Here is a 25408-nt window from a genome sequence, read left to right on the forward strand (position 1 = left end):
TGGGTTGTTGAGCATGGAGAAAAGGGAAGACCTTCTGGCTCTCTACACCTCCCTGAAAGGAGGTTGGGTCAAGGTGGTGGTCAGTCTCTTCTCACATGGAACAAGTGAAATAGGAAGAGGAAATGGCTTCAAGTCATGCCTGGGGAGGTTTAGGTTGGACATGAGGAACAGTTTTCTTCCCATTGAGGGTTATCGAGGCCTGGCCCTGACCACCCAATGCAGTGGTGGAGTCCCCATCCCTGGAAGAACCCCAGGGAGATGTGATGCTGAGGCACATGGTTTAATGGTGATTTGACAGTGCTGTGTTAAGGGTTGGACTTGATGATCTTTTGATGTCTTTTCCAACCTAAACAGTTCTCTGACTTTCAAATTCAACTGGAAAGTGAGTTTAGCAGGTAGATACTCTACTCAGCTGATATTTTGATGGTCCCTTGGTTGCTGTGTGCTGCAGGGTTTATTTTTAGTGTAATGTTGCCTCTATTTATTCTTGTCTCCTGCAGATCATGTACTAAGTCCCTCATTTTGCTAAGTGCTTTGTCAAACACACTAAAAAAATAGCCCAAGGAGTCTACACTGTCAAATGGGAGACAGCTGGCAAGGACTGTCAGGTAATAGGAGGAACATGGACTTAGTGTAGGCTTGTCCCCATCAGCAGAGATCTTGGCACACATTCCTGAAGTGTTGTTATCTAACTGAGCCTGTTACCTAAGCAAACACTTCAGTGCTGTGTGCATTGTGGCAAAACAGCTTCCAGGATGATAATTAATAAGGTTTTTTAGGAGGTTAACAGTTCTAGCCAAGCACAAGCAGTGGAGTGGGCTGTGTTTGTAATGAGGAAACCTTGAAATGGAAGGTTGAGAGCTCTGTTTTCACTGCCTTCAGCTCAAATTGATGGTTGGAGTTTTGCAAAGCAGCCCCAGAGTGTGGAGTAAGCTATTAGTCTGAAAAAAAATATGCACAGAAGTAGATGTGTGAGTCATCAGCAGCGATTGCTGATTTGTGTGTTTGAATGAGATTACTCAGAAGTAAGGTAGAGGAAGAAAAAGAGGGTCAGAGCTACATGGAACCTGTTCTGCAGGCTGGAGGAAGAATGAGGACACCAAGCAAATAACCATTATGCTAAGCTGGATGGGATGAATGTGCAGGTTGATACTCAGTAACTCTGGTACACAGGTTTTAGAGTCCTTCTAGTGCTCTTCATAGAATCATAAAGGTCAGAAGAGACCTTTGAGATCATTGAGTCCAACCCTTAACACAGCACTGCCAGGTCACCACTAACTCATGTCCCTCAGCACCACATCTCCACAGTTTTGAAACCTCTCCATTAGTGGAGACTCCACCACTGCCCTGAGCAGCCTGTTGCAGGGCTTAATGACTCTTTAAGGGAAGAAATTGTTCCTCGTGTCCAACCTAAACCTCTCCCGGGGCAACTCAAGGCCGTTTCCTTATTCTGTTGCTTGTTCCGTGGAAAGAGAGACCAATCCCTACCTGATTCCAATCTCCTTTCAGGGAATTGTGGAGAGCCAGGAGGTCTCCCCTCACCCTCCTTTTGCTCTAGACTGAACAACCTCAATTCCCTCAGCTGCTCCTCACAAGACATGTTCTCCAGACCAGCTTCCTTGCCCCTGTCTGGACCTACTCCTCAACGTCTTACTGAGAGTGGCCCAAAACTGAACACAGGCTTCCTACAAGCAACCTTGGTTTCCTTCACTCCTTGGCTGCCTTCATGTTCTGGAAGCAGCAGGATTTGAGTGGGAGCAGGGGAGGGACGGGAGGGAGCCTGCCTGCACAAGAGCTGTTTTTAAGCGCGGAGCGACGCGTGTGCTGCAGCCTTTGTCAGAACAGGTGCCCGCGTTCAATAGTGAATCTTCTCTCACAAACCACAAACAAGCGGAAGAGGAATGTGACCCAGATATCTCCTGAATGTGTGTGAGAGGAGCTTGGCTGGGCTGTGTTTGGAGAATGAAAAGGCAGGACATCCTCTGGGAGCAGCTCTTCACCCAAAGGCCTCGGATGAGACCCCTCCCCTGCTCTGCACGGTGTGCCCGTGAAGCTTCTCTCATGAAGGTGACCCTGTTTCAGTGGCACCATTCACAGATGATGTCCAAAAGGCTTCTGAACAAGAAGCTAGACCGCTGCACAACGCGGTAATGCAGATGAGATGCCTGTCAGAGCAGTGTGCTGTGTCAGTGGGGAGCAGAGCACTTGCCAGTTCAAGTGGGCCCTTTTCCCTTTCCTTTATGAAGTGGCTTCATTTGTAAGCACAGTAGATAAGAAGGTTCTCTCGAGGCTAGATTTTCAGAGGTGTTTTTCATTGTTGATGTGGCTGAAGTGATGGTTTGTAGAGTATTCCTCTGGCTGATCTTTGCCTGTGGAAGTTGAAGCCAGGCAGTGTTGCACTGGGAACAGTAACAGGAGCTGGATATTGGTGTTGTAGATTTCTTGGAGCAGCGTCTTGCACCACTGGGATACAGGCTTGAGAGCAAGTAGGGCAGAAGCTGATGTGAGGAGGCTGCTCTCAGTGGTTCTGAGTTTTTTATTCTTGCTCTAATAGACCTATTTTAGGAGAGTCCTCCCAGCTGCAGAGCAGATAATGTACTGTGCCATCTAATCCTGCCGTGTGAATGGAGCTAGCTGTCCCTCGAGTGCCTGCCAGTCTCTCTGCTTATTTATCCCCCTCCCAAGTGCAGTGCGATACCTGCCTGAGGAGCAGCCAGCTTCATCCTTTCCAGGAGCTTATTCCTACAGCATCCTGCAGGGAGGAGGAACCGAGGTTTGTGATAGCAGCAGCTGACAGAGCCAGGCCTCTGACTTACCTGTAACCTTAATCTCTCCGCTGAGCTCCTGTACGCTGACACATTTGGCAGCTCTTCTGCGAGAGCTTGGAGAGAGCTGAAACTCGCCCAGCTGACGTGCACAGAACTGCCTCTCCGCAGCGTGTGACTTGGCAGCCTAGGCAGCACATGGGACTGGCACGTCCTTTCCCTGGGAAGGCTGCTGCTGGGGCTGGTGAAGCTGCTGTAAGCAGGTGACTCATACCCAGGGGCCTGCAGGCACCTGGGGGGATGGAATAAATAAACAGCATGGTTCGGTGATTCAACACCAGCTCTGGCTCCCCACCCAAGCAGCCTGCCCCTTTCTGCCCTCCTCCAGCTGCCAGTGCTCCAGCTTCCCCAGGAAGCTCTGCCTGCCTTTGATGCTTTTGTACTGCAGCCTGTAAATCCTGATGCTCCCTTCATCTCTAAGAGCTGGAGACAAAACCTCTGACTGTAGTTTGAGCTGGGTGTGCTGATCATCGCCGCAAAGCGTTTGGTGTCTGCCTACATCTGTGGTGTAAGTCCTGCGGGGCTGGGCTTTGCACTGGTCTGCAGTATACCTCTGGATGTCTTCTAAGTGATAAAAGAGGAGTGAAAAGATAAAGATCAAACCGTGCTGTAACTTGCTTCTTGCTGGGTGGTGAGGCTACGTCCTCTCTGCATTCACAGAACTGTAAAATCATAGACTGGTGGAGGTTGGAAGGGACGTCTGGAGATCATCAAGTCCATCCCCCCTGCTGAAGCAAGGTCACCCTGCTTGCCCAGATCACAATGTCCATGTGGGTTTGGAATCTCTCCAGAGATTCCAGGGTAGCCTGCTCCAGGGCTCCACCACCTGCATTAACCTGAGCTGGTCAGAAGAAACCCTGTCCCTTGACTGGTGATCCTGGTGGGAGGTCTGTTGCCTGAAGTATAACAGTAAATGAAAGCTGAAAGGGCTTTCCACAGAAGTATTTGGAAAAGGCTTTCAACCTTGTTTGTGCAACTTGAAGATAAAGGAGCAAAACTGACTTAAGTCAGGAGCTGAGAAGTTATCTCCTAACTCACCAGAATAGAGATTCTGTACTGATATCCTAATTGGAGCAGTCTCCAAATATGGCACAAAGAGGAGAAAGGAAAGAGTTAAGCCCTGACCTAAGAAGTAAACGAAAAGGGAATTTCAGAATATCTGTGATGACCAGAGACTGGCCTGGGTGACCAGGGAGGTTCCTTCCTGTCTTATGCTTCTTGCTGGAGGACACTATCTCACCCTGATCTATCCTAAAGGATGCTGTAACACCCTCTGGCTTGGTGATAAAGCTGTGTAAGACATTTTCTACATCCTGCCCCGCCCTGTCCCTTTGTTTGTTTGTCATCTGTGGTGGTGAAAGCCTTCACCTTTTGGTTTGGTTTCCTACAGGAATGGGGACCACAGATCATGTCATTGTGCTGGCTTCCACCAACCGCGCCGATGTCTTGGACAGCGCTTTGATGAGACCTGGGAGGCTTGACAGGCACATCTTTATTGATCTTCCAACACTCCAGGTATGTTCCACCTACTGCCCTCTCCTAATGACTCAGGTGTTCCAGTCCTTGCTGGCGATTCACTGGCCTGGCAAAGCCTGAGCTTGGGGAATCTCAGAATCACAGAATGCTTTGGGCTGGAAGGGGTGTTTAAAGGTCATCTAGTTCAACCCTCCCACAGTCAGCAGGGACATCTGCAACTAGAGCAGGTCGCTCAGTCCCAGACAACTTGATCTAGAGAAGATAGAGATGGGAAGCTCCTATTTGCCTTTATTCATGCTCTAAATCAAGGATTTGACATGCTAATGCAATTGCTTGTTTGTCTGCAATGACAACTCTGGTTTTAAGCCTCTGCTCTTGTAGGAGCTTTGGCTGTTAATTCTGTGAGCTTCTCTTTGCCATGCAGATGCAAAGCTATGCTTGTGTCTTCTCTCTTAGGAATTGAGAACCTCCTAATTGGCAAGCTGGCTTGTGTGAGAGCTTCAATTGTCATGTGCCTCGAGCACCATTTGTTCTGTAGGTTTATTGTCCTCCCTATCCTTGTAAGGTTCCTCATTTTCCTTTAGGCAGCCTGTTAAGTGACTTTCTCCTTCTGAATGTTTTTTAAATCCACTTACTAGGAGTCTTCCATGTCTGCTGTGTTGACATTTGTAGCAGAGTTTTGGGAATAGGCTCAGCTGCAGTGGAGCTCTGTCTGCTGTGCCAGCACAGGCTGCTCTTATCCCATCTGTGCTTTACTGTCATCCTCCCAAGTTCTCTGTTAAAATACCTCAAATGATTGATAGAATCTGGCACCGGAAGCATGAACTGTGCAGCTGCCCTGAAGAAGGAAGGGGAAAAACCCTGGCAACCGAGTCCATTGTTTGACTCAGGATCTCCTGGACCAGCTGAATGAGTCATTCCTTGGCCACTTGCCAGCCATCATCTCACCCCCACCTTCATCTGGGAAATGGTCGCAGGCTGAGCAGCTCTTGTAGTTGGAATTTGTAGATGGCAGTGTGTGAGGGAGCAGGTAGAGGCAGCCCCAGCGCCTTCCTGCTGGTGCATTCGTGGTGAGAGGAAAGTTCAGTCAGATCAGAGTGAAAGTTGGGAGGGGAGAGCAGCCCTGGGAGAGAAAGCGGTGACTCACCGTAAGCCTCCCGCATCTGCTCTGAGTTTGAGAGCTGGGTGTCGAGCAGGGCTCCTGGAGCACACTGTAAGGACAGCCCTGCCCTCTGGTGGCAGTGTCACCGTCCCCTACATCCCCCGCTCCCTGCGATGGACGGCGTCAGAGCTGCTACCTCGCAAAGGCTTCCTGGGCTCAGATTTGCTGTCTTTACAGGAGAGAAGAGAGATCTTTGAGCAGCACCTGAAGGGTCTCAAACTGATCCAAGATGCCAGCTTCTACTCGCAGCGCCTGGCGGAACTGACACCAGGCTTCAGTGGTACGGCGCAGTGAGTGCTTGCGGGGGCTGCTCCTGCAGTTCAGGCTGCAGCTTCTCGGTCACTTAGTCCTAAGTGCTGTGCTCTAAAGGGCTTTTTTCTTCAAGCCTTCTTCATCTCTATGGCAATAGTGGGAACCCAACCGACGCCCTGGTGAGCTAAAATGAGCAATTGTTTGTGGCTGTTTTCAACTTCTGAGATGTCTGGGACTAGCAGGGTGTGGGGGTAGGGAGAATATGCTTCCTGAGTGCTTGGATTCCTAATTCTGAAGGGGAGAAACCTCTGCTTGTGCTCCTGCCCAAGCTGTTGTTGAGGATTAGTTGTTGCACTTCAGGGGAAAGACTCTTAAGTTGATCTACGTTACTGGGAAAGCAATGGGAGGAACAAAGAGCAATTACTTTGTCAGTCAGAATAGGAATTGGACAACCCTGCCTGACTCCTGCATCCAGCCTGTTGCCAGGGTAGGTCCCTGGGAGTTTGAAACAGTGCTGAGCAAGAGGCTCCAGAGTTCCTGTTTACGTGGAGTTCCTGGAATATCCTTTCTGGGTTTTCCCTCTAACAGGCCCCAGCACACTGGCTCTCCGTGACTCCCTCCAGCAGCCCCCCACCACCAGCAGCCACCCACACAAACTCAGAACAGATGTTCTTTCTCCTCGGCACAGAGGTCGTGCGGCTGCTGTGCGAGCGGTGCCAGCCCCAGCTGCCCACACCACTCCCCTGCTGCCCAGAGCCAGCTCTGGCTCTCGCCTGAGAATCGATTGCTGAACCCTGTCCTCAGTGTGGCAACGCAGCCTGCGCTGCCAAGGCCTTGTATTGTTCCTGTCCAACACAAACACCGTGGACTGGCTTTGCTCTCTGTTCCCAAGGAACAAAAAAGTGTAGGCTGTTTGGCTTCTTTAGGCCCTGCTCCAGGTTTGTTCTTGCCTCCTCTGTCCCCTGAAGTCGCTGTCACAGGAAGCCCATGTGGTTTCTGTCAACTCTCATCTGCAGGAGCTGACATCGCAAATATCTGTAATGAAGCTGCTCTTCATGCTGCCAGAGAAGGTCACAAATCCATTGATACTTCCAACTTTGAGTATGCTGTGGAAAGAGTCATTGCAGGTGAGTGACCCAACCACTTCTCTTCTTGTCTTACCAGTCTCTACTGCTCTCCTTGAGACAAGGCCCACACGTGCAGTCCCAGCACGTGGGGATCAGAAGGGACCTCTGTACCCATTGCCCCTTGTGCTGTCACAGGGCACCACTGACAAGAGTCTGACCCCATTCTCTTGCCCCCACCCTGTTGCTGTTGGTGAGCATTGATCAGCTCTCCTCTCAGGCTGCTCTTCTCCAAGCTAAGCAGCCCCAGGGCTCTCAGCCTTTCCTCCTCACATTGATGCTCCAGTTCCCTCAGCATCTTTGTAGCCTCTGTTGGACTCATCCAGTACTTTCCTGTCTGCCTTGGACTGGGGAACCCAGAACTGGACCCAGGACTCCCAACTATGGCCTCGCTAGCACAGAGTAGAGGGAGAGGACAAATTCCCTAAACCTGCTAGCCACACTCTGCTTCATGCACCCCAGGCCTTCCTGGCCATGAGGACATACCACTGGCTTGTGATTTTTGTCTCAAGTGAGTGGGTTCCATTTAAGGAAAACATGACTCCCAGCTGCTCTACCCTGTAGAGATGTCCTGAAGGTCCTGGATGCCTGAAGTTCTGTGAATACCACCCCAAATGGGTCCATCATCCTGAATCTGCAGGCAGCCTGAATCCATAGCTCAGGAGAGATGGTCAACAGCAAAACTGTAAAGAAGGGAATTCAAGTGTCTGTGGCTTTTTTAGTTTAAAAAGCTTTTGTTTGGTTTTTCTTGTTTGTTTATTTGTGGAAGTATCTCTGGATTTTCTTGCTGCTCTGGACACCTGCAACACAAAGCTGAATAGCAAATAGGCTCTGCATCCTCAGCAGCAAGAAATCACAGATTTTTCTTCCTGGCCTCAAAGCCCAGGCTTTGATGAATTGGCAGAATGAACTGGCAGACAGTAGAATACTGTTCTCCTTCTGAGAACATCCTGTTGGACTTTCCCTCTCACTTGTGTGACTGCCAGCAGAAGGAACCTCTGGAGGTTAGGCTGTAGCACTATATTATAGGGAGGGGTAAAAAAGAATTCCCAGAACTCTTGACTTCACCTGAGGGATGTAATTCTGCTGGGGTTTGGTCTGAACCGCCCTGTAGCCAAGCTGTGTTTTTTCTAATCAAACACTTAACTGCTCCCAGGCTGCAGTGTCCTCACAGGGGGCAGCCTGGGCAAACAGTGGCATTCTGTTCTTCTCACACAGCGTGTGGAACAGGATGTTTGTCCTGGGGCAGTTACTTCCTGATCCTGGAATTTAGTCCTGAGTGTTTGCCTTGTCAGACAATGCCTCATCAATTCCTCCTGTAACAGAAGTTTTTTTGTTTGAGAAAATTCCTGACAAATTCCCAGAATCCCAGCATGATGGGGGTTGGAAGGGACCTCTGGAGATCATCCAATCCCCCTACTAAAGCAGAGTCACCCACTGCAGGTTGCCCAGGGTCACGATGTCCAGGTGGGTTTGGGGTCTCTCCAGAGGAGACTTCACAACCTCTCTGGACAGCCTGCTCCAGGGCTCCAGCACTGTCACAGCAAAGACTTTTCTCTTCTTCTTCAGATGGGTTCCAGTTTGTGCCTGTTGTCCATTCACCTGCCTCTTAAAAACTTAATCTTTGGAGCGCTTTGGGTGGCTGTGACCACTCTCAGAGCAGCTCCCAGGAGTGGACAATGAGGCATCTCAAGTTGTAACACAGAAGTCCTCATCAGACAGAGCAAAGATGTATTTTGCTTTCCCATCTGCAGGAGAGAGAGCGCCAAATTTGAAGAGATGCACTTGGCTGTTCTTGGCGTAGTTCCCAGGACTTGGAAGATAAGGCAAACAGCAAGTCAGGCCACTTGTAGCAGACAGGATATCTGGGATTAATGTTGTGGGGCACCAGAGGCCATGGGCTTCAGCAGTTTCAGTGCTGACAAGCTGACTTGCTTCACTCAGGCTCTGTGGCATGTAGGAGGCCAGAAAGTCTTTTTGTTGCTTAATCAGATTCTTTCCCATTAACAGGTCCTGCCTATTTTTTTGTAGACCAAGCCTGAAAGTCCCCAAACAACCCTCCAGGCCCATACTAAATGTTCCCTTTCCATGGAACAGGGATGCTTCTGGGTTTCACAATCCAGAGGGCATTTCAGTGACTCTCAAAGCTGTCCTTGAAAGAAAGAAGATATTGCTGTGCTTTCCATTATGAGCTGCTGGTTTTAATAAGAGTGATGTGGAATCAAAAGGGAACTTCTGCAAGTCCAGAGGCCCTGTGTCAGCCTTAAAGCTTTGTGTTGCTGGAAGGGAGGAGCACAAACTTCTCGCTGTGGTAGTCCCCATTGTGTTCTTAGTTTGGGAACAGAAAGCACGCAGGCTGTCAGGGCTCCTGGGAGCAAGGGAGGAACCTGCTGAGCTCACAGAGGCTTTTAAGGGTTGGCTTCACAAGATGTAGTGGAGTCTGTTTTCTTGGTGGGGTTTGTGTACGCTCTGTAAGGCCAGCAGAGATGTACCAGACTTGTTTCTTGGGTCGTTTATCTCATAAATCATAGAACTGCAAAACACTTTAGGTTGGAAGGGGCCTTAAAAGGTCACCTGGGCTCACTCCCATGCAGTCAGCAGAGACACCTGCAACTAGAGCAGGTTGCTCAGAGCGACAAAAAACCTGACCTGGAATGGTTCCAGGGATGGAGCATCTTCTACCTCTCTGAACAACCTGGGCTAGTGTCATCACCCTCAGCATCAGCATTTTTTCCTTGTATGTATTTTAAGGAATCTAAATGTGATAGGTACAGGTCCTGAAAGCACTTTCCTGCCTGGAGATTGCTTTGTGTAGGAGAAGAAATCATCTTTGTAGGCACAGTGTGTGTGAAGAGTACAGTCCCTCCCTCCTTGGTGGGCTGACAGAGGAACGTGGCCAGGGTTTTTTTGAGTGTGTATGTGTGTGTGTGTATATATAGAGAGAGTATGTATATATATTTATATACATCTTTTGCAGACAGAGGCATACAGGCACTTGCACACACACTGCCAAAGGCAGGGTGAGGCATTGGCTGCTGAAAATCAAGCCTGTTGCAATCAGTCTGCTCTTCCACCACCATCATGCCTTGCAGGGCACAGTGGTTCCAGTGTCCCTGAGCAGTAATTTACAAGCTCTGCCATGCTAATTTTGCTGATTGCTTGTTTCATAAAGCTCCTGGCTTTGTTTGAAAATTCATGTTAACAGAAGGTTGTTTTCCTGGTGTGGTGTGGTACTGCTCTTGAGCCTGATCAAGCCCCTGATGGCACTGTGAGGAGATATCACCTTGAAAGTCCTGCTACCGTTCTGCATTCCCCACGCAGAGCTGTGAGAGCTGCCCACTATGCTGTGTTCTGTATTATAAACCTCTTTCCTACCTGCTAGGAGCTTGACTTCCATTCAGCGTTCAAAGGGTGATCCTTTTGAAATCTTAATTGGACTTGTTCTGCATTGGTGAGGCCACACCTTTAGTACTGGTTTCAGTTTTGAGCCACTCTCTCCCAAAAGGACTTGGAGGTGCTAGAGCAGGTCCAGGGAAGGGCAATGAAGCTGGTGAGGGATCTAAAGCACAAGTCTTGTGAGGAGCAGCTGCGGGAAGTGGGATTGTTGAGCATGGAGAAAAGGAGGCTGAGGGAAGACCTTTGTCTCTCAACTCCTTGAAACAAGACTGAAGCCAGAGGGGGGTCAGTTTCTTCTCCCAAGCAACATGCAATAGGAGAAGAGGAAACAGCTTGAGATTGTACCACAGAAGGTTTAGGTTGGACATTAGAAGAAACTTCTTAACTGAAATGGTTTTCAAACCCAGGAACAGGCTCCCCAGGGAGTGGTTCGAATCCTCATCCCTGGAGGTGTTTCAAAGCTGCAGAGATGTGCTGCTGAGGGACATGGTTTAACACCAGACTTGGTAGAGTTACAGAATGATTGGACTCAGTGATCTTAAAGGTCTTTTTCCAACCAAAACAATTCTGTGATTCTGCGACTATTGGATTGGAAATGAGATGGTTGCAAACCTCATTTCTTTGGAGGAAGTACTAAGTATGAGTTATGACTTAATTTGCTAGTTCTTCAGGAACCTGGGAATAAGCTCATGTGTAATTGGAGAGGGGACGTTATTTTTTTTGTGTGTGTCTGCTCTTGGTCTTGTGCTGATTTGATCACTCCTGATGCACTGGAATTGCAGCTGGGATCTCTCTTAACCTACAGCACAGCATCTCACTTCTCTCACATTCTGCCTGAGAGACCAAAAGCCCACACAGCAAAAGCAGTGTGATCTTCCACTGCTCTCTGTTCTGGGATTTAGTTTATTGGGTTTTTTTCTTTGCAGACCCAGGCTAACTCATTGCAGATCTGTCCCTGGGCAGGGATAGAGTGTAATGTGCCTTGGGCAGCAGTGGGAACAGAATAGAGCTGTACGTTCTGGAGCTGGGATCTAAGCAAATGTTCAGTTACATGTCTAATGATTAAGTCTGTTTGTAAGTAGGAGAGTGGGAAGAAGTTTCTGCCAGAGATTTTAGGGAGTCCAAGTGTGGATTGCTCTCTGCTGCAGGGATGGAGTGCACCTTCCCCAGCATGGATCTGAAGGGTGATTTTTACTGTGATTTTAAAGTCGTTTTTACTGCCTGTGCCTAGGCAGAGTGTGAGATGAAGCTTGCTGGCTGTTCTGCCACAGTTGCGCTGACTTCTGCATTTAGCTACACAAGATTCTGCCCTGCTGGTTACACCTACTGCCAACTAACTTCCCAGATCCTTGTCTGTGTTCCTGCAGGCACTGCCAAAAGAAGCAAGATCCTCTCGCCAGAAGAGAGGAAGGTTGTGGCGTTCCATGAGTCGGGTCACGCGTTGGTTGGCTGGCTGCTGGAGCACACCGAGGCGGTGATGAAGGTAACTCCACTGTCAGCTGGTGTGTAATGAAGCCTGTCACTGGGTGAGAAGAGACTCCTGTGGGATTCTCTTACCCAAGATGTGTTGATTGTTCTGTGGTGCTCGTGTTGAATTCTGCAACATTACCCTGTCCTCAAAGCTTGGAGCTGTGGATGCTGCAGCAAAATAAGTGGCAAATCATAGAATCATGGAATGGTTTGGGTTGGAAGGGACCTTAAAGATCATCTAGTTCCAATCTCCCTGCCATGAGATGGGACACTTCCTACTGGACAAGGTTGCCCATAGCCTCATCCCGCCTGGTCCTAAACACTTACATGGATGAGGTGTCCACAGCTTCTCCTGGCAACCTGTTCCAGTGATTCACCACCCTTATGTGGAAGAATTTCTTCCTAATGTCAGATCTAAATCTACCTTGCTGTAGTTTAAAAACATAGAACGCCATCACAGAATCATCTTGGTTGCTAAGGACCTTTAAGATCAAGTCTCAGCCATTAACCTAACACAGCTAAGTCCACCACTAAATGCTGTTCCTAAAGCACGCTGTGGAAAAATCCATTCTTAAGCTGCATTGATGATAGTGATGGTGCAAAGCTGATTAACCAGCTGCAGGAGAAGCCTTGCAGAGAAAAGCCAACTGTAATGCTCTTTGGAGAAACTGAGTCTCCTGCCGCTGCTCAGTTCATCAAACTCCTCCAGGCACTGAACACTGCTCCCTGTGTTCATGCAGGAGTTGCTCTGACACTGATGGAAGGAACTGTGTTTGTCACATTAGCGCCACAGGGATTTTGCCTGCCTGAAGCCCTTCTCTGCAGGGAAAGGTCTCTCTGGCTCCCCAAGGCGTGTTCTCTTTATTGCCCATCTCCTCCTCAAAAGGCCTTAACACTGGAGGGAGGTTGGGAGTGGAAATGACAAGGGTGACAGCTCCTTGGCTTGCCACTAGCAGCAGATTTGCTCTGAATGACCTATTGTATAAGCTGAACTGTTGTTCATTACTCTTATTGAATGGATGGGAGAAATGGCTCTTGTTTTTCCAAACGCATCCCATCTTTCTCCAGGTAGTCTCAGTGATTCTAGAACACAGTGCAGTGAATTTTGTTTGGTTTATACCCACCAAAGCAATTCCTAAGTCTTAGGCTTTTGCTGGCCTGCTGTTAAGGACAATTTCCCCCTAGCTTCTTGAGCAGAAAGTGTGTGCCTGTAGCTGAGAAAGCAAAGCCTTCAGTGCAGGGATGGTGACCTACTGCAATCCCTGGCCATGTCTCTAGGTCAGCCCCATAGCTTTTGAGAAATTTTACTGAGCATGTCAGTCTCCTCCTGTTCTCCCTCTGCTGCTGTGGTTGGAAGCTTGGCTGTCCCCTGAGCTGATGGAGCTGCTCTGCATTGCAGGTTTCCATAGCCCCTCGGACAAACGCAGCTCTCGGGTTTGCTCAGATCCTTCCAAGAGAGCAGTATCTCTTCACCAAGGAACAGCTGCTGGAGAGGATGTGCATGGCGCTGGGAGGGAGGGTGGCTGAGGCCATCACCTTCAATAAGGTCACTACAGGTGAGAAGCCAGGGCCTGACAGGTGGAGATGGGGCTAAGAGAGCCTGAGATTCTGCACCCACTCTGTCCAGGGGAGATCTGAGCAGCAGAGGTTTCCCGTGCTGGGAAGAAGAAATGTCAGACTGTGTTTTGATCTTGGGTTTGCATTTGTCAGCATGGGGGTCTCTCATTGTTGGTTGCCACCACACGTTGTCATAAGCTCGTTCCAAAGCCTAAGGCCACAGATGCAATTACGCAGTGAGACTCTTGGCCTATGCCATGTTCCATACCGGTTATACCCAAATGGGATGATGGGGCAGTGACAGAAAAGTACTTCACATGCACTCACTGCCACGCACAGATCCTGCAGTGGGTGTTGAAAGATCCATCAGCAGGTGGAGTTTTACTTCCATGGGGTCCTGGGGATCCTCTGGTCTCTCACAGGGTTCCAGCATGGTGGGGGTTGGAAGTGACCTCTGATGATCACCTAATACAGCCCCCACTGCTAAAGCAGGGTCACCCAGAGCAGGTTGTCTGTACAGGACTCTTGACTAGTGTAACGTCTGTCTGTGCAGGATGTGCCGCCGGTGCACTCATCTCAGAGCTGGCAAGCATTGTGTCTGTCTCTCCTGCCCAGGGGCACAGGATGACCTGAAGAAGGTGACCCAGATAGCCTACTCCATGGTGAAGCAGTATGGGATGGTCCCCAACATCGGCCAGCTTTCCTTCCCAGACCGGGAAAGTACACCTGGAATTGGTCGGCGTCCTTTCAGCCAGGGACTTCAACAGATGATGGACCACGTAAGGCCAGCCTTGGTCACACATTCCTCTTTGTTCTTCCTCCAGCACTGATCTGTTACAGCCTATTAGGGCCATGCAGTGAGGCACTAAGAATAGGCAAAATCACCAGAGCTGTGCAGACAGCCCTACGGCACTGTACTGCCCAAAGCTGCAGTGCATAAAACAATGAAGGCTACAGTGCTGGTTCCAGCACGGACAAAAGCCTGGTGAGCATTGGGGAGACAGAAGATGTCCAGCAGGTGCAAAAGTGGTGTTTGGAGAGAGGGAGAAATGCTTTGTTGGGAGAAGGAATAATCTGGGGAAGCTGTGAGGTGATTACGGAACTGCAGACACATACCCAGCTAGGGAAAGATTTTGCTTTGTGAAGTCTCTCCAGGCCCTCAGTAGTCCTGTGTCTGTCTGAGCATGGCAATGGAATGCTTGAATTACAAGAAACCTGTGTCTTCAAGTCTGAGCTGCATAATTTACATGTCTCCACTCTCTAGATCAGAGAGGCTTTTCGAGCCAGAAGGATGGTTCAATCTGTCAAACTCTAGCCTGTTCCATCAGGAAATTTGGCTTCCTTGCTGCAGAAAGCATTGCCTTGGTGGAAATGTCAAATAGCTGGGAACAAAACTCCTCTGGTTCTGAAGCATTGTGGTTGTGCTTCCAAAGGGTTTGTGGTGAGATGTGTCTTCTGGTGCTGGACAGCCTCCTTAGGCTGCGTTTCCCATCAGCTGGGACTCTGCTGAAGAGTTGAGCTCGTGCAGACGTTCACTGTTCCGTGTCAGGAATGCTCCTTTGCCTTTCCAGACGGTCTGTCTACTTTCTGTTGATGAGAACCACTTTCTGCCTAGCTCAGTTTCCAAGTTCCATCCTCTAGTGCTCTCCTTGTGTTTGTTGCCGCCTACGCTCCAAATCTCTTCTTACTTTTTGTGTTTTAGGAAGCAAAAGTCCTGGTGGCTCAGGCTTACAGGCGCACGGAAAAACTCCTACTGGAGAACAGGGAGAAACTGCAAGCAGTAAGTTGGAGGGGTTGGTTTGTGGGGTTTGTTACTGGGATTGTTTGCCTCGATGCTTTGTGCTCTGGAGCTCAGCTGTGGCAGTGTCTCTGTAGTCCTAGAGGGTCTTCTAGTGGGGCTCATGTGTGAACAAGTGGCTGTTAACTGCCTATCCCCTAGATTAGGAGCAGGCCACAGGAAGAAGTGTGTCTTCTTCAGCAGAGAGTGATAGTCTTTTTAGCTTGGGAAAGACTTGGAAGATTGAGTCCAGCTGTTAATGCAGCACTACCAGGTCACCACTAAACCGTGTCCCTCGACACCACATCTCCACAGCTTTGCAACACTACCAGGGATGGGGACACCACCACTTGGCCTATTCCCTTTGTGTCCTGACAGTCTCCCTAACCTGTCACCCTGGGATGTCCCCATCTCTCTGCCATGAGCTCTGCACCCATCCTTCACAAGTCCAGTCTGAAACATCCAAAATGACCAGGAGTCAACTTAGGGTTGCAGGAATTGTGCTCTGCCTGAAGCGGATGAAGTGTCTAGAGTGTGAGGAGCAGCTGAGGGATTGGGGTTGTTGAGCCTGAAGAGAATGAAGCTGAAGGGAGACCTTCTGACTCTTTACAATTCTCTGACAGGAGGTTGGAGCCAGGTGGGGGTCAGTCTCTCCTCCCAAGGAAAAAGTGAAAGGACAAAAGGAAGCAGCCTTTGGTTGTCCCAAGGGAGGTTTAGGTTGCACATGAGGAGCATTTTCTTGCCTTCGAGGGTTGTCAAGGCCTGGGCCAGGCTGCCCCAGGGCAGTGGTAGAGACCCCATCCCTTGAGGGGTTTCAAAGCCATGTAGATGGGGTACCGAGGGATAGGCTTTAGTGGTCACCTGGCAGTGCTGGGTTAATGGTTGGACTCTGTGATCTTACAGGTCTTGTCCAAACCAAAATGATTTTGTGATTCTAATTCTTTTCCTTAAGTCTTCCTTTTAAACGAAGAACAACACAAAACCCCTTCAGCTACACAATGCCAGGCCTCCTGTGTGCAGGGAGGTAGCCAGAGCTTGCTTGTTCAGACACCCTGCTGTGGGCTGTCACAGCCTTGCCCACAGGACAGTGCCCTGGGAGTGCTCTGCGACAGGCCCTGTGAGGGGAGGCTTCTCTCCACAGGCCTCCTCTGTTCTGACGTTTTCCCTTAACAGCAGTCAGATGTTTGCTAGAGGCTCATCACAGAGCAACTTTTAAGTTAAGCCAAAGTATCTGCAGAGTAAATGCTTCAGTTGCCAGGCCAGTGTGTGGCTTCAGTTCCATGTTTGACAGCCACCTGCTGCTTGAGTGCTAGTGGAGGGGCTGGACAATTCAACTTCTCTGCAGAGGAACTTCTGATGACCTTCAGCCCATGCCTGCAGGAACAGACAGATCATTGTTAGCACTGTGTGTGCAGGGGAGGTCTGTGGGCCTGAGCATGGTCTTGTTTACTTCTGTTTTGGCACCTTAGGCAGGGCCACAGGTGTGGGGACAGTGGCACAAATGGGCACTTCTCTCACTGTTCCTGGAGTTCTGACTCACCAAATGGTTCTTCTAGTCATACTGGGTGATCCTGCTCTCTTCTGAAAGTGGCAGCAGCCTGAAGAGCTTCATGCTGGCTCCAGCAGGGTCTGAGGTCACCCAATCTGTGGGATGGTAGCCAGGGGTCTGCCCCTCGTGTGCTGCAGCACGTGCCGTGGCCAGATGTTGAGGTCTGAGCTGGCAGGGGAGAGTTCAGATCAGTTCAGGGAGGCTGTTTTCAAATGCTGCGCCTCATTAGGTCTTATTTACTCTTTCTAGCTGTCCAGTGCCCTCCTGGAGAAAGAAGTGATAAATTATGATGACATTGAAGCTTTGATTGGGCCTCCACCCTATGGGCCAAAGAAAATGATAGCTCCTCAAAGCTGGCTTCAAGCAGAGAGAGACAAGCAAGACACCAGAGATGAAGAAATGCCCCAGCAACCACCAAACCATGAGGAGGAGGAAGAGCCACGCCTGAGACCAGTATGAAGCCCACTCCTGATGTTGAACAGGAGGACTCTGGAGGCTTCTTTTGGACACAGACAGACCTTCTCCCTTTTCAGCTCCAGATTCAAGGAAAAATGAGCAGGGAAAATCTGTGCTGCTGCTAGCCAAAAATGAAGGGATGGCTGTGCTGGCCTTGCTAACAAGCTTTTCCCTGCAGGAAGGAGAACTCCTCAGGATGCTGAAATTGATTCTCAGCAGGGTGGCGGTGATTAGGAGCTGAGTAAGTCTAATCCACTGGAAAGATTCCTTGTACACAGAAGCGGTGTACATGTTCTGAAGGGTAAAGGGTCCTGTGGAGTCCTTGTAAGCTGCCTTTCTACGCTGTGTGATGTGCCAGGAGAGCAGGGCTGTCCCCATCAGTGCTGTGAAATCACTGTGAGGCTCCGAGGTGTTTAGTTCTTGTGCAACTCTGCTGTAACCTCTGATGGTCTCTGCTGCTGAATGTGAAACAGAAACTGAAAAGCAGACTTCACCAAATAAACTCTCCATAATGTCTTGCTGTCTTTGTAGAGTCTGTCAAGACACAGAGAAATGTTGTGGCACGTTTGAAGCTTCTAGCTGTGAAGTTGTCCAGGACAAAGGTTTTCTTCTCCCTGGACAAGAACTTCAGATTCAGTTTTACAGTGTCAGAAGGTGAGGAAAATCTGTGCAGAACCCAGCGTGACCCCACAGTGTGAGGCTGGCAGCTAGCAGTGTGGATGTGAAGGATTAGCACAACTGGAGGAGCTGGAGAGGTGCTCTGGAAGACCTTGAGTAGAAGCAGGTGTATCCCTTTGGAAGGCTCAGGACAAAGCTGGCAGTTCTCTGCCTCCCTCCTCACGGCTCTTCCAGAGCAATCAGTGATGATGTGGCTGCCTGTGGTTCACCAGGGAAAGCACTGAAACGATGGCCAGTGCCTGGTGGGTCCTCATCCTCAGAAAGATGGGGTTATTCCATGAGGATCCCAGTCCTCAGGCTCCTGTTCACCACAGAGAACCTCTTCTTTCCCTGCTGATGGTGAGAAAGATGTTCCGGGAGATGTCTTCTCCCCTGTCCCAGCACAGAGCCACCTGCACTCGTGACACCTTCAGCCCCCCCCCAACCCCGGGCTGTGTTGCTGCTGGCAGGGTGATGTCCTCTTCCTCCAGGGGCGCTGGGACACTACTGCCTTATTTCAAACACGTTTGTTTCTTCCCAAGTTTACTCCTTGGTGTGCTTTTCCAGCAGGAGATGAAATTTCAAGCGTTCTTTGATGTTTTCTTGGGCTTTTTTGAAGTCATCTCTCTGTTTGGGGCTCCCTGAATAAACCTTTTCCTAGCAGGATTCAGTTCTGTGAAGCTTAGGGGAACAGTTGTGGCACTTTCGGGACAAGGCAAGGGTCCTCGGTGGCTTCTGGAGTGCATCCACCATTGCTCCCAGGTGCTGGCTGGGGTCACTGCAGGATCCAGGCTCTGCCAGTGTGGGTGGTGATCTGCTGAGCCTTACTCTACTGCCCATCTCTAAGTGGGAACAGCGGCAGAGCCCTGGTTCAGGGTGTATGGAAGGGGAACAGGAGTCCCTTACAGGACCTGGGGGCAGTGTGTCTGCTGTCATGTGTCCACCCCACCCCCTGGGCATGTTTCCAGACCAAGCTGCAGGAGCTGGGCCGGGGAGGGGGCCGAGATTTAGCTGCCTCTGCTATCTGGGCCACCCCTTCGAGCAAGCCTGCCAGCGGGCGCTGTGGCTCTTTCCGCCCCTGGCCGTGCTGCGGGTGCGTCTGCGGCTGGCCGTGCACGGCCCCTTTAAGGCGCTGCCGGCTGCCCCATTGGTCCGCTCCCGGAGCACCGCCCACTGCCGGGCTCGTTTCCGGCGTGCTCCGGGCGGCCGCTTCCTTTTCCGGTCGGCCATTTGCCTTGGCGGGAGGTGAGTTCGAGTGCTGCCGTGGCCGGGGAACTTCATCCACCGCCATCCGCTTGCTGGGGACCGAGCTTCGGGACGGGCTGCGCCCTGAGGCCGCTCAGGGCCCTGGTCGGAGGCTGTAGGCTGGACCTGGGCGCGAAGGGGCTGCTGACAGGGGCCCGGCTTGGGCATGGGCCTACACCGGGCGATCGGGGCCTGTTCAGGTGGCGCTGGGGCCAGCGGAGGGCCCCTGCCGTAGTCACCGGGGGCAGGCCCCACAGGCCCAGTATTCCGACAGCCGTCTGTAGCCTTTCCCGTATCTGCAGGCCGCAGCAGCCATGGCGCCCAGTCGCAATGGCATGATTCTGAAGCCCCACTTCCACAAGGACTGGCAGCGGCGAGTGGCCACATGGTTCAACCAGCCCGCCCGCAAGATCCGCAGGTGAGTCCCTGCTGCTCGCAGTTCCTGGGGCTGCTCTTGTCGGCTGCCGCCTGCTGTAGCTCGCATTGGTGGGGAATTGTCTGTGCTCTCGTTCGGGGCTGCTCAGGGAACTGAAGTACCACGTCTTTGCCTTAGGTTATTCCCTTGTTGTTCTTCCTTGGAGTTGTTTAGAAGAGGTAGAGATGTGGTGCTGAGGGCCGTGGTGTAGTGTCAGACTGGGTAGTGTTAGAGAGTGGTTGGGCGTGATCTTAAAAATGTTTTCCGACCTGGGTGATCGTTAGAGCTCCTGTAGCCCCTACCTTCCTGCGATTATAGAACGTGAAACTGCAGCCAGGTGCTCCTCTGGGATCTCTGGGTAGGGTCAAGCCCTTCAGCCGCAGTCAAGTGATGAGACGTCTCCGGAATCGCTGCACCACCTTGATGATTCCCTTGAACCCGTCTGCCTGATGACTGTGGCTGTTGTGTAGGAACGGGTCACCCCAAGCCACCAGGCTAGTGCTCTGTTTGCTTCTGAGGTGCCTTCTTCTAGGGGAGGTCAGCAGGCAGCGTAGGAGTGACCCAAGCACTCGAAACGTCCTGTACCTCATCGCTGTCCCCTTCAAACTTCCAGGAGGAAAGCTCGCCAAGCCAAGGCTCGCCGTATCGCTCCCCGGCCTGTGGCTGGCCCCATCCGACCTATAGTGAGGTGTCCAACCATCAGATACCACAAAAAAGTACGTGCTGGCAGAGGCTTCAGTCTGGAAGAGCTTAAGGTGAGTGCAAAAACGAATCCTCAAACTAACCCTGAGTGCAGGCTCAATTCTCTTGTCCTGTGTGTGGACGGCATGCAAGTGACTCTGTAGAGTTGGTGCCTGTGCTGACACTGGCCCAGCCAGGGTGAGACCATTTGGTGTTGGTGGTGCTTGGGAGGGCAGAAAATGCTGTTTGTGTCTTCTCTTTGGCTGTGGAGTGAGCGTGTGGTGTGGAGAGTAAACACTGGTTTGTCCAGTCAGACTGCCACTTAAAATTCTGTTTAAAATGGGCTCTGGGAAGGCTTTAATTGAGCTCCCTCAACTGTTTGGGAGTGAAAAAAAAACCCAAGCAACTGACAGCTTCTTAAGAATCATTTAGGCTTTGTGAAACATTCAGTAATCCTAAATGTTTCATCCAGCATGAACCTGTTTGTATTGTGAGGCCAAGCAAACCATGCTCGTTTCTGGGAGAACTGGGGATGTTCTGCCAGGAACAAAACTTTCCCCATCCTGCTTGGGCTTGGAAGGGACCTTGAGCTGCTGAGAGGATCTCCTCTTAGTCTGCTCTTCTCTAGGCTAAACAGCCCCAGGTTTTTCAGCCTCACAGAGCACCGGTGGCTGTTTCCATGCCATAGCTGAGTCCATGGGAAGTGTTTGATGTCATTCCCTCCGGACACCTTTCTCTGACCTTCTCAGGTGTGCTGAGCTGTTAAAGCTGGGCTTTGGTGGGCTGGAGAACTCCTCCAGCAGGCAGTACTAGACATCGGTGCTGGCTGACAGCCTCTGGTGTGTTGCTTAGTGTCTAATTAAAACATTTATAACTGCAATTAGCACTTTGAGACAGGCAGATTGTTCCTTTGGCTGCCAAATGCTTCGTTACTTGATTTTTCTTTAATTTTTGGGTAACAGTGGGACGCAAAATGGTGCACAGCTGTTTGTCCCCAAACAGAAAATGAGGTTATTTCGTGTTTAAGAGATGATTACAAAAGAGGGCTTCCTGTACTTGGGGAACTAAAGTTATTCCTGCGCTGACTTCATAAACTCTTATGTGCCTCAGAGTTTAAATATCCCCCTTGTAATTACTCAGGGCCACTCTCCTGAGGAAATCCAGCTGCAGAAATTATGGAAGTCTAGGGGAACATTTAAAGCATTAAAACACAGACACCAGGTTGCTCTTTCAGGCAAAAGGCAGCAGGCACAAACTGGAACCCGAGAGGTTTCACCTGAACAGGAGGAGGGATATCTGCTGTGAGGGCCTGCAGGAGCCCTGGAGCACGCTGCCCAGAGAGGTTGTGGAGTCTCCTTCTCTGGAGACATTCCAAAGCCACCTGTGCATTGTGATCCTGGGCAACCTGCTGCAGGTGACCCTGCTGTAGCGGGGAGGCTGGAGTAGGTGACCTCCGTGGGTGCCTTCCATTCCCCAGCACGCTGGGGTTTGGTGAAGCCATGGCACTGCCTGCTCTCTCCTCAGCTCGCTGGCATCAACAAGAAGTTTGCTCGGACTATTGGGATCTCGGTGGATCCTCGGCGGCGCAACAAGTCCACGGAGTCCCTGCAGGCCAACGTGCAGCGGCTGAAGGAGTACCGCTCCAAACTCATCCTCTTCCCACGGAAGCCAGCAATGCCCAAGAAGGGAGACAGCTCTGTGAGTGCTTGCTCGCTAGAAATGCTCCATGGGTCTGGTTCTGGTGGTGCTTCCCTGAATCCTGACATGCTGGGGTTTGGAGGGGAGGGGATCTCTGGAAAAATTTCTGTGTTGAGGATAGTGAGACTCTGGCCCAGGTTGCCCAGAGAAGTGGGAGATGCCCCATCCCTGGAACTGTTCCAGGTTGGGTTGTTTGGAGTGCTGAGCAACGTGCTGTGGTTGCAGATGTCCCCTCTGGCTGCAGAGGGGTTGGACTTTGGTGACCTTTAAAGGTTCCTTAGAACCCAAACCAGCCTGTGATTCTGGAAGTCCACCTGGAATTCTTTTCTGCACGGAGAGGGTGAGAAAGGTGAGGTGAAGCTCTTGATTGGAGTAGTTCAGTGAAAGTCTTGAGAAGGTTGTCGCTGTTGACACACAAAAATGCTGTCTGTCCAGATCTGGGCAAGATGCAGAGCTCAGTTGTCTGTCCTTGGCTTTGTCCATGGGGTGGTGCAAGTTGTGAGATGAGGTGCTGTGCTTGAGCTGTCCTTCATCTTCTGGACTGTGTCTTGGTACTGTAGTGGAACTGGTGGGGCCCACCATACTGGGGCTGCTTTCAGAGCAAAGGAGGAAGAGTCTGGAGCTCCGGTACCAGCGGAGACCACTCCTTGTGTGTGGGATACCATTAGAAACTTGATCAGTTGAAATCAGCCATCTGACCTCCAACTCAGATCTTTGTGCAGTGCCACGGTGTTACAAGAGGCTGGGACTCAAGCAGGGCATGCTCTCACCCAAGGTGCCACCGCAGATGATTTCAGTGCTGGATTTTAAATGATGGGTTTTTGTCTCCTTACACAGCCTGAGGAACTCAAGATGGCAACTCAGCTCACCGGACCCGTCATGCCCATCAAGAACGTAAGTGCAACTGCATCGTCTCTGGGCAGCATCCTGGAGTCACTGAGGTTGGGAAAGATCCTTAAGGTCATTGACCATAAACCCAATGCTACCAAGTCAGCACTAAGTCACACCCCTGATTGAGAGTTAAAACTTCATGGAGAGGGTTCTCCTCACACTGTTGTGTGCAGCTCAGAGTTGATGTCTCCAGGTGCTTCCCATGCTGGGTCAAAAAAAAACAAACAGGACCAGGTCAGGCCTGTCCTACCTGTGCCAAGATCTCTTTGGTTCCTCAGTGTTGCAGAGCAGACTGAAGAAATAATTACTTGGGGATCTTCTCAGCTTACTGAGGAAAGTCCTTATATCGTGAGCTGTGTTTCTGGGTCCAGAGAGAGCTTCAGGAACCAGTGCCAGATGAAGATGTGTTGTTTGGGAATAACCCTACATGTATCCCACTTCTGCCCTGAGCGATGTGGGCACCACCATGTGCTCTCTCCAGAGGAGGACACAGAACCTATGCAATAACTCCCCCCAAATCACACAGTTCCTCTGTGGGCACAGGTTGAGGCAGATGTGAGCATTTCTGCTGCATGTTTGTGCTCAGCATATCTCCTCTGGTCAGGCTCCTCAGGGGTCGTTGGTGCCTTCTCAGAAGCTTGTACCTGTGAAATGTGGCATGTGGGGAGGCTTCATGTCACCATTTATCTCCAAACCCTTTGCTGCTTCTGAAAGGAGCTCTTGATGCCACACCACAAACCTGACTCATATTTCACGTTGGGCTTGTGCAGGCTTTTTTTTTCTCCTTGGGACCTTCTGGTCTTGTGCTGACGAACGAGGGATGGGTTGAAACGAGGTTCCTGGTGGAGCCATCGTCAGGGCAAGGCCTGTAGATGGCACAAACGCTCTGTTCTCTGGCGCCCTGCCTATAGCACTGGGAAGGGAGCGAGATTAATTGCCTCGAGCCTTCCGTACATCCTCTGATGTGCAGCCTGGCTGTGTGCTGCTCTCTCCCACCAGGTTTTCAAGCGGGAGAAGGCCCGTGTCATCTCAGAAGATGAGAAGAACTTCAAAGCCTTCGCCAGCCTGCGCATGGCCCGGGCCAACGCCCGGCTCTTTGGGATTCGTGCCAAACGCGCCAAAGAAGCCGCAGAACAGGATGTGGAGAAGAAGAAATGAACTGTTCTCCCTCAGCCTGTCAATAAAAAAGTGTAAAAACACGACTGGGGGTGTGCTTGGGGGGTGCTCCTGTGCTCCCTGCCTGTTCCAGGCCCTCCTGCAGCCCCACCTGGCCTGCTCTCACTGGGACTCACAGACTGGTTTGTGGGGAAGGGACCCTTGTTGCCAAAAACGAAGAATGGTTACTGTAAAAGCATGGACCGGTTTGGGTTGAAGGGACCTGTAAAGCTCATCTACTCCAACCCTGCTGCAATCAGCAGGAACATCTGCAGCTAGAGCAGGTTGCTCAGAGCGCCTGCCAAGCTGACCTGGAATGGTTCCAGGGAGGAGGGGCTGCCGGAGGGGACAGTTGGGATGTTTTTTTATGACATCCCCACCTGAGCAGGTAAAGCTTCTCCCTGCTTCCCTGTTTTTTATCTCAGTGTTTCAGACTTGGTTCCTGTGCAGCTTGGTGTGAGGCAGAGCAGTTGGCTCTGCTGTGGGTGGGATGTCATGGTGGGTGTGACCCAAGGGTGGCTCCTGCTTTGAGCACCCATGAGCCACACCCAAGGCAGGGCCTGCTCCGTGGTTTGGAGGGATATGGGCATGAGCCCCCAGTCCTTGCTCTGTCCTCACCACTCCATGTCACATCTCCACGGCTTTGGAACCCCTCCAGGGGCAGAGGCTCCACCACTGCCCTGGTTAGCCTGAGCGAGGCCTTGACAGCACTCAAGGGGAAGAAATAGTTCTCAATATCCAGCCTAAGCTTACCCTGGTACAAGGTGAGGCCATTTTCTTCTGTCCTGTCTCTTGTTCCTGAAGAAGCTCCTGGATACTGTTACATAGACCTTTTAAAGCCATTTCTCCAGGGAAATATTTTTGTGCCATCAAAAAGGAACCCACTGGAAAAGGGCCTGGGCAGGAGCTCGGTGCAGGATAGCTGTGATGGATCCTGGGGAGTGGTGGTGGGTTCCATTCTACTGCAGGGAGCACTCAGGCAGGCCCTTTGCTGGCTCATCAGTTCTGGGCTGGTTCTGCAGTCTGGCTGCGCCTGACAGTAGAGCCGTTTGCACCCGTCAGCAGTTGGGTGACAGCAACTTGGGGCTGGGATGCCACGAAGCACTCAGGCACTGGGGCAAGCACTGACTGGAGCCCTGGCATAGCTCTGAACCTCAGGATGCTCCAACACAGCGGCAAGAGCTGCCCAGCATGGAGCTGGGGATAGCTCGTCTGCCCCAGCCCTACTGCATCGTGTCCTGTGTCCCACTGTGGCTCAACTGCCTCCTGCCCCACTGTGCCATGGGGTTGCAGGAAGAGTGGGCATGGTGGGTGGCCTATTTCTGCAGGGATTAATTCCTGGTGCCCAGGCCCGTGCAGTGCCCTCCCTCATTAGCCCAATCTGCATTTTAATCCCTCCAAATATGGGCTAATGACATCATCAAGCACAGAGCCGAGCTGACAGCTCCGCAGCGAAGGGTGATGTGTGAGGGGGTGCTGGGGCAGCCCCCGGATGGGCAACCCCAGGACACTGCATTGGTGGGGTGTGAGTCTGGGTGCTCTGGCATGTAGGGAGGGCACCGGGCAGGTTTGGGGTATCCCACATGCGTGTGCTGGGGTGCTGGGACCAGGACGGGCCTCAG

At 51.1% G+C, this 25408-nt stretch overlaps 2 protein-coding genes and 1 non-coding gene across 3 annotated transcripts in view; all 3 read left to right on the forward strand.

Annotated features, from left to right (window-relative positions):
• The window catches only part of SPG7 (SPG7 matrix AAA peptidase subunit, paraplegin), a 36262-nt gene extending 18702 nt beyond the window's left edge, over positions 1 to 17560 (forward strand). The window contains exons 10-17 of the mRNA XM_064160140.1: positions 4216 to 4340; positions 5641 to 5743; positions 6732 to 6842; positions 11603 to 11718; positions 13105 to 13261; positions 13878 to 14041; positions 14965 to 15042; positions 16838 to 17560. Coding sequence (XP_064016210.1) covers positions 4216 to 4340; positions 5641 to 5743; positions 6732 to 6842; positions 11603 to 11718; positions 13105 to 13261; positions 13878 to 14041; positions 14965 to 15042; positions 16838 to 17047 — 1064 coding nt within the window. The 3' untranslated portion in view covers positions 17048 to 17560. The remainder of the gene's footprint in view (positions 1 to 4215; positions 4341 to 5640; positions 5744 to 6731; positions 6843 to 11602; positions 11719 to 13104; positions 13262 to 13877; positions 14042 to 14964; positions 15043 to 16837) is intronic.
• A 1284-nt stretch (positions 17561 to 18844) lies between these two features.
• Positions 18845 to 23830, forward strand: RPL13 (ribosomal protein L13). Its single transcript, XM_064160141.1, has 6 exons — positions 18845 to 18946; positions 19249 to 19364; positions 19975 to 20116; positions 21567 to 21740; positions 22578 to 22634; positions 23631 to 23830. Exons 2-6 carry the CDS (start codon positions 19261 to 19263, stop codon positions 23787 to 23789), a joined length of 636 nt encoding a protein of 211 aa, XP_064016211.1. The 5' UTR covers positions 18845 to 18946; positions 19249 to 19260; the 3' UTR covers positions 23790 to 23830.
• On the forward strand, positions 19751 to 19829 carry LOC135184677 (small nucleolar RNA MBII-202). The gene has a single exon (XR_010306123.1). It is a non-coding gene; the product is annotated as a small nucleolar RNA MBII-202 (small nucleolar RNA).
• Positions 23831 to 25408: the final 1578 nt, after the last annotated feature.

The sequence above is a fragment of the Pogoniulus pusillus genome, chromosome 20, assembly GCF_015220805.1.
Source record: "Pogoniulus pusillus isolate bPogPus1 chromosome 20, bPogPus1.pri, whole genome shotgun sequence".
NCBI lineage: Eukaryota > Metazoa > Chordata > Aves > Piciformes > Lybiidae > Pogoniulus > Pogoniulus pusillus.

What these genes read in the sequence shown, in the direction of transcription:
- RPL13 (XM_064160141.1), top strand. Translation starts at nt 19,261, where the DNA reads ATGGCGCCCAGTCGCAATGGCATGATTCTGAAGCCCCACTTCCACAAG. An exon ending in CCCGCCCGCAAGATCCGCAG is followed by an intron (nt 19,365 to 19,974) that starts GTGAGTCCCTGC and finishes TCAAACTTCCAG; the next exon opens with GAGGAAAGCTCGCCAAGCCA. An exon ending in TCAGTCTGGAAGAGCTTAAG is followed by an intron (nt 20,117 to 21,566) that starts GTGAGTGCAAAA and finishes CTCTCTCCTCAG; the next exon opens with CTCGCTGGCATCAACAAGAA.